Source organism: Diachasma alloeum, unplaced genomic scaffold, assembly GCF_001412515.2.
Source record: "Diachasma alloeum isolate Michigan unplaced genomic scaffold, Dall2.0 Dall_scaffold_00584, whole genome shotgun sequence".
In the NCBI taxonomy this organism is placed as follows: domain Eukaryota; kingdom Metazoa; phylum Arthropoda; class Insecta; order Hymenoptera; family Braconidae; genus Diachasma; species Diachasma alloeum.
In genome coordinates this window covers 49,323-57,590 of record NW_021680716.1, presented here as the reverse complement: position 1 = coordinate 57,590, position 8,268 = coordinate 49,323, and the positions used below count along the sequence as shown (strand labels likewise).

Genomic DNA, 8,268 nt, shown 5'->3' with positions numbered 1-8,268 from the left:
GTGCCCTCACACGGCCTGCTTGGCATGCCCTTCGCAGTGGGAAAAACTCTTATTAAAGATCATTTCCAGCGGGATCATGTCAGGCGTTGGGAGAAAGTTGCGACCTGCAGACAAGCGAAACTGCTTATGAGAGGGCAACTAAGAGTTAGGACCAGAAAGCTTCTGGAGTTGCACAGAGGGGATCTGAGGGTAGCAGTAGGGCTCCTTACGGGTCATACAGCTCTCAGAGCTCATCTGTTCAAGATGAAACTTGCAGAACAAGAAGACTGCAGACTGTGCGGAGGCGATAAGGAGGGCGTCATCCACATTTTATGTGAATGCCCCCTATTAGCACTCCGTCGCTATAAAATCTGCCGCCGGGCCCAAATTCCACACCAATTTTTCATCACAAATTTCCACATAATATTCATCTGAAAATTTAACACAATTTTCAAACCGAATATTCCACAGATTTTCCAAGTGAAAAAACCCACTCCATGAAAAACCGGTGAAATTTGAAAATTTTTCGAACATATAATCAATTGTATAATGAATGCAGAATCTAATGATCTAAAAGTCTTTTCCTTTTTCTCGACATATTTATTATTGACACGTACGTCAAAAAATTNTCCCAGCGCTGTCGCTGGAAAACTCTATAGTTTTCCAGTGATTCTATTGAATAATTGTGCAGATTTTGTTTTTTTTTTACTATAGTAATGTTCGATTATATATATTTATTCCCCCCCTGAGTGAGAAAGGAATATGTATCGCGCTCGCTCCCACTCATTGTCGTCCCCGTCGCGTTGGCACGTGCCCGTCCTCCGCCAAACTTAACGAGTGCGAGTGAGAAAGAAAATGGAGAAGAAGGAGAGAGAAAACATTCCAACTCGTTTGAACGGTTGGAACGTTTTTGTTGTTCTTCAGCGATCTACACATAATGGGATCAATTCAATAATAATAGATTAATGAATAAGATTTTTCGCAGATTATCGCGAGATTTAGATGAATGGTTTGCCTCCTTCAGTGACCATAAAAAATTGTCTCCAATCGACAATATCTCCCGATGGAATGGAACGAACAATTTGAATCTAAAAAATTAATCGAGTGAAAAAAAATCAGGGAATTCCACTCTGACATTTCTCTATTGTCTGTATTTATCGAGAAAAAAAAAAACGTTCCTAGGAATCGATGTCTTTTTTAGGCAGCTGCATTTCTGAAATGCAATGAGCAAGCAATGTTAAAATTAAGTCATTTTGTAAAAAANTCAGTGACCATAAAAAATTGTCTCCAATCGACAATATCTCCCGATGGAATGGAACGAACAATTTGAATCTAAAAAATTAATCGAGTGAAAAAAAATCAGGGAATTCCACTCTGACATTTCTCTATTGTCTGTATTTATCGAGAAAAAAAAAAACGTTCCTAGGAATCGATGTCTTTTTTAGGCAGCTGCATTTCTGAAATGCAATGAGCAAGCTGTCGTGTTTTGAATTTATTCAAAAAAATTGATTTCGTTTGTAATTTTATTTCTCACTAAATGCGACTTATTCGTTGCCCACCGGACATTGAGTTGCTGTCGATGCAGCTCAATTTACCGGGCTACCACGCCACGCGCGGCCTTCAATAGTCAAAATTGCAAACGCAGCGCAACTGCACTGTCGTTTTCGGGCTCTATATGAACTCTTTTTCGATATTTATTCAGTCTCGTCTTCGATGCCAAATCGGCACGTCTATTCGATCGAACTCCTCGGGCTCTATCCTCATGATCGTAGCATCGGAATTGGTTATCAGCCCTTCTTGACGTTCCATGGGATAGCCCGGGTTATCCAGATAAATCAAATACGCACATCTTCGTAGAGGTTGACTCTGGTGCGAAACGGTCGGTGAACTGCGAATTGTTCACTACGTTTTCGCGACAATAAGTGCAAGGACACATTATTAGAAAATTATAAAAATTAAATGAAACCATGCAAGGACACAATTAACTCAAAATTCAAATCATAGTGCGATAAGTGAAACGAACTTCATTAGAAACTTAAGTGAGACTAATGTGAAAATCAACTTATTATTATTCTACACGAAAATCATTTGGAAAATGACTTTGGATTACTTCTACTATTGGTTTGTACAAAATTCGTCCGACATTTATTTTGGCCTTTTGCGATTTTCAAATTTATAAAATCAAAATCTTCAAATCAATAAGCTAACGTTGAAGATCAGTCGAATTCTCTCTCTCCTTTGGTCCCCTTCTTTTTTATGTTCAATTAAAATCTCTTCAAACAATAAATATCAGAATTAACTTTCATTCAAATTCCTTTTTATTTCAAACCCCTGACTTTATCATTATTGTTCTTCAAATTGCAAAACATCAAAGATTCAAATGATAGATGCAGATGCGCCTCGCGCTTAAAAGGTAAGGATCTGCTAAACAAAAATATTATTTTATCCCGATAATAAGAAAATAAGAGATAAAGCATTTAATATTTAATTGAATTTGTTATTAAAATTTTTTTGTTATCACAGTAAAATTGGTGTCAGAAGTGGGATCCTTAGCCTGCACTATCGTTTCAATTTTTCTTCCCTCAATTTTCTAAAAGTTCAAAAAGAATTTTCTTTCTAATTTTAGAATTTGATTAAATTATTTCTATCCCTTTTGAATTTTGATTAAATTTATAATCAATTCAAGCTCACAATTTTTCCCAATCTTTCTAAATTACAAAAAAAAAAATTGAATCCCTCAAAATTCTCCATGAATTATTATTTCATCCTTCAAATTGTAATATTCTTCACAATTTCATATTTAATCTTCATTTTCTTTTCAACATTCATTCATTTTCTTTTCATTTTCTTTCGAACATTCGAAAATACTTTTGAAAATCATTCTTAATTCAAATTTGAAAAATATCTATATTTTACAATTTTTATTTTTGTCATTTTGATTTGACAGTTATAAGACATTTTTCGAAATTAGAAATTTCAACACATTGAAATTTTCTTTACTTTCATTTCTTGTCTTTCAAGGATATTCGTCAATTTCTTCCTTACGTTTCAAGCTAAACAAAAAAAAATTACCCTTGAAAATCAAATTGAATTTTCAAAATTTTTCTCAATTCCATTTCTCAATAATTTTCATTTTCTACTTCTATTTATTCAATCCATGAAATATTTTTGAATCACTTTAATGTTTGAATTATAATCGGAAATTATATCGTCAACTTCAATAAATTTGAAACATTTGTTAATTATTGTTCTCCTTCAATTGAACAATTGATTAACCTCTAACAATTGATTTACATGAGTCACTAATTATTCTCAATGAAATAATTTTATTTCAGACATTTTTCTGCACTTTTGGGAATATTTCAAACCTCAATGCGACTCAGAGATTCTCATTCATGTGGCTCCTCGCTCCAGAATAATTTTCAATTGTATTTTCATTCTCGAGCTAATATATTCAAATAGTTACGCATTAAACTTACGGATTTTTGACACAAATTTAGAATTCTCAATTTTCCATCCAAAATTTTGTTCTTTTGAAAAATATCCTATATGCTTCTCAGTCTTCTTTGAACTATCATTTCACGCTGGATTGCATTTCTCTGGGTAATATCTAAAAAAAAATTATTGTAAAATATTTAGTTTTTTTGCCTGATTAAAACAACAATTTATTTCCAACAATTTATTTCATTGTTTCTTATTGAACACCAGACACTTACATATTTTTCTCGAATGAACGTATGATTGTAAAATTGAACAGTTGATGCGGTCATTTAAGAGTTTTCAATCGATTTTCCATTTCTTCTGGTAAACTAATGAAATCGAAAATTCGAATTATTTATATTAGAAAAAGGAAATTATGATCCTTAAATGTTCATTCAAATTCTAATCATCAAAATGATTGATTACTCGGATAAACCCATGATAAATCCATCATTCGACAACATTCCATATTTTACGGGACTCAATTGCTCGCAAATCAAATTCCTTGAATTTGATATATCCGTACGGACATTTTTGAGCAAATATGACCCGGTGAATTGTGGAACTATTAATGACGTTTTGGATAGAACTGAGTATCCAACAACATTATATTTAGATCATTCTTCAATTCGATCTGTCCACGATATTCTCGATCATCTATATCGCAAATATGGAGGGATCTATGGCCCCTATGATTACATTCAATTAATCAATGAAATTACACCGCGTTACTGTAAAAATCTTGCTGATTTCACCCTCCGTTTGCAGGAAATTGTTAGACATGTGCAGGACTATATGCAATGTCGCGATTTCTTTGAATTTGAACAAGCTTTGAGAATCCTCGAACGTGGTGCCCTTCAAAAGCTCAGTGGAATCTTACCAGAGAAGTATGCTCAGTATTATCGTGCCCATTTTATAAAATCTTTCCGTGATGCTCATTCCAAAATCATCGAAATTTACCACATTGTTCGAAAACAGGTAGAAGAAGAACGCGATCGCGACTTACTTTATGGTAATGTCAAGTTCAGTGAGAGTTCAAAAATTCAAGAAAATTCATGTCCTCAATCTGCAAACATCAATTCTGATGCTGATGCTCAAGTGCCAAGTCAAACTCAACTTATAATTCTAGATGTAAAATTATGCAGAATGCCTATTCTTTCTCCTGTTGAAATTTCTAATGAAACTGAGGATCTCACTGCCTTAGAAGGAGTTCAATCATTGTTCGAATTCAACGAAATCATTTCTGACCCTCTAAAATATTCAAAAGTGAACTCACTCTCACCTCAAAATTTTGAGTGCTTACTTGAAGAGTCATATGGAACTCATCACGCAGTATCGAGTGTAGAATTATCCCTAAATTCAGCGACTCTATGGTAGAATTCCCTGGTCAGAAAGACTCGTTGATTCCTATTGGGTACAAATTGTGGTAATAAGAAATGATGACGTTATTGTCATTTCCATATTGGATCTCATTGGTTTGTTTTTGAGCGCGAGAGAGATCAGTCTTGGAAAAAGTAATGGGAATCAACAAGACCAATAAGATCCCATTGGTTCTTGAAGACTGCCATGTTTGGAGCCAGGCAATGAGAATGAATTTTCTTTAGGTTTCAATGGGATTTCCGTTTGTATCCTATTGATAAAATGTTTACTCAGTGCTTGAAGGATTGTTTCATCGGTAAAGATAGATTACGATTTCTGGTAAGTACTATCATATTTCTGGGATGATGAAATTTATTAATATTAGAGTTAAAAAATATATTTTAAAGAGATAAATGTCATCTATTTTCTGTTTCCATATGGAAAGTTGACTAATCGCTAGAATCACGTGACAACATTCACTGAAGGATAAATGTAGCTGTCTTTTGTGACAGACACAATCAATAATATCTTGTTACTAAAACTATAGATGTTTCTGTGAATATAATCATTTTTGGGGAGTACATCTATTTACTATAAGCATTAATAATTTTGGCATAGTTTTCCAATATCACTTGAATTTGGCAATTTCAGACCTCGCCTTCGGCTTGGCCTGTAACTCTTACACTCGTCAACAACTACTTTTTTTCACTTGTATCGTAATATACTATTTTCAAACTGATTATCTTCGACTCTATCCAATGAAAATGACTGAAATTTTCGCCAAGAATTGAGGGCGTCATAACAAAGAGCCGTCAACTATACGTTTTATGATTTATGCAAAGAAAAAAATTGCAGAATAAATTTTTTTTGCATAAATCCAAAAAAGTGCAGTTGACTGCCCGCCGTTATGTCACCCTTAATCCTTGCGGAGGGTTTGGGCCATTTTCTTGGGATAGAATCGAAAATAAATCGTTGGGAAAATCATCACTCTTCCCTACTCCGATGGTAAATTCTATTTCCTCTTCACAGTAAGGATTTTATGAACAAGGAACAATATGCTTCAATGTCTCAGGTCTTCCATAATCTTTAAATAATATCTATTCACGCTGAGCTCGTATTCCTGCCGCTGAATCATTATCGCTATCATTATCTGATGCATTTGGATCTAAGTCTTCCTCAAGATCCCAATCGAATTCAGACATGCTTGCCATAGGTTTCAGCCCTTCGCGATCATCTCCTTTCATTTTCTTTTTAATAATCGTTTTTTTTGTTTCTTTGGTTTAGCGTCGGTTTTTGCACGTGAAACTTTTGGCTTTCTTGCCTTTGATGCAGACTCTAAAAAAAAGAATATGAAATGGAGACGACTCAGTGATTAAAGCTAATTCAATGGAAATTGAGCTACATAATCACAGTAGCCAGATGTCCTGAAAACTGCTATCGATTTATGTTCTAGAACGTTATGAATAATCAATGTAATCACAGATCTGATACTCACTCTCTTTTGGTTCTCGTGCTTTCTGGTTCATATCGTTTATCTTCAGTCCCAAATAATAACCCACTTTGTTTACTTCTTCTAAAATCTTTTCCTCATTCGTCCATTTTCGATAATTCCTTAGGTAGAAATCAGTGATTTCTCGGATAGCAATGCATTTTGTGGGATCAAGTGCTTCTTTTTTCCCCCGGTCACAGCAGAAGTTATCCCAGTCACAGTAAAATTCTTCATCTCCTCACCAAAAAGGTTAAATCCCATATTTCTTACGAAGACGCTAGTTGAGTTAGCAGTCCACACAACTTCATCATAGTCTGCCTCTTTCATCCAAATGCCTTTTCCAATGTGGATATTTCTTACCTTGTAACAAAGAAAATTCTGTTAAAGAAACGTCACGAAAAAGCATATTTGTAATGGAAGGAAATTTATTTTCAACATGACATCTCAACGCGCACGATCACAATACAACGGTCCTCAATTTCATTTGAGAATTAATAATGGAACTTACTCCATTTTCGTCGAGTCGCACGAAACCAGATTTAGGATCCATGCCGTATCGTTCCATACCTTCACTAGGAGTTAGTTGTGGAGTATCTGTGAAATTTCGTTGTTTTGCGTGATTAGTGTGATGACAGTATCATCGAAGGAAGTATTCTTATGCTCAATATACTCACTTTTTAATTGCTCCCAGTTATCTACAAGAACATTAACTTTTTTTGTTAAATCTTCAATGAGTTGCACGACTTTTTGCTGGCTTCTCTCAATGGATCTTTTCAGTAGGTTCGTCATATTGATGTGCTGAGTACAATTATCGTTGCTCTTCTTATCCGAATCACGTGGTTGTTTCTTTTCAATGAATTTGGCCTAAAGGATTATCATCAATATCAGAATTAATACCCGAGTTCGAGAAGAGATAGAAAAAAATAGCCATAGAAGATGAATGAAGAATGAGAAATGAATAGTAAATATGGAATAATCAGCAAATCAAGGGTACCTTTGATGATGTCGGTAGAGGAACCTTTGATAATCGATCCATAGGCGAATTCACATTATTCATTTTATCGGAGGCATTATTTTCTCGGTTGAGTTGTACCTCAGGTGATGGCGTCTGGAAATAATTACGATACTTATTTTTCCTTAAATCAGTCGACAGTCAACTATAGACTTCTAACGTACTTCTTTGGGCGGCATCAGGGTTCCCGCACTTATTCCCTAAGGAAAAAAACTTCCGGAAAAAATTTCCCGGAATTATTTTTTTCCGGAAAAAATTACTTGGGAAATTTTTTTTCCGGAAAAAATTACTTGGGAAATTTTTTTTCCCGGAAAAAATTACTTGGGAATTTTTGGTTTCGGAAAAAATTACTTGGGAAAATTTTTTTCCCGGAATTTAATTCCTTTTTTTTTACTTCCTTGGAAAAAATGTCAGAAAAAAAAATAGCATCCATTTTTTACATAAAAAATGTACAGAAAATAATTTTGACAGAAGTTCAGGGAAATTTTAGACTTAATGGGCATATTTTGGCTTTAGATTCTAGCTGAAAATGTATTGAATGGTGCGATAGTAAAATTGACGTTGGAAGGGATAGCGACAATCGACTGGAGATCAATTTCCCCCACTTATGACACTGTTTCGTGTAGTGTTTATATTGTGCCGTGGCTAATACCCAAATATATATGTATCCTTGGGAATTTCGTGAGCTCAAAATTATTTCCATTAACACAAGTTATTTTTTCCCAAAAAAATTAATACCGGAAAATTATTTCCAAAAAAAAATTTGCCAAATAATTTTTCCGGAAAATTTTTTTTCTCAAGTAGTTTTTTCCGGAAAAAAAATTTTCACAAGTAATTTTGAAAAAAAAAGTATTTTTCCGAGAGATTATTTCCAAAAGATTTTTTCCAAAGGAAAAACGTGCGGACACCGGCATCAGACGATGGGAAGTTGCAGATGAGTCAGGTTCTC

General features: G+C 34.3%; 1 protein-coding gene across 6 annotated transcripts in view; it reads right to left on the bottom strand.

Moving 5' to 3' along the window:
- LOC107043475 overlaps positions 1–7,591 on the bottom strand; it is a 30,213-nt gene extending 22,622 nt beyond the window's left edge. For 2 of the 6 annotated variants that reach the window (XM_015265011.1, XM_015265010.1), the window contains exons 1-5: positions 7,484–7,591; positions 7,302–7,433; positions 6,982–7,171; positions 6,816–6,901; positions 6,314–6,667 (exon numbers count right to left, since the gene is read on the bottom strand). In XM_015265011.1, coding sequence (XP_015120497.1) covers positions 6,431–6,667; positions 6,816–6,901; positions 6,982–7,171; positions 7,302–7,433; positions 7,484–7,498 — 660 coding nt within the window. In that variant the 5' untranslated portion in view covers positions 7,499–7,591 and the 3' untranslated portion in view covers positions 6,314–6,430. Of the gene's footprint in view, positions 1–3,099; positions 3,789–4,874; positions 6,154–6,313; positions 6,668–6,815; positions 6,902–6,981; positions 7,172–7,301; positions 7,434–7,483 lie in introns of those variants that run through there. The other 4 variants (XM_015265009.1, XM_015265008.1, XM_015265007.1 and 1 more) reach the window with 4 other exon arrangements.
- Between the last annotated feature and the right edge of the window lie 677 nt (positions 7,592–8,268).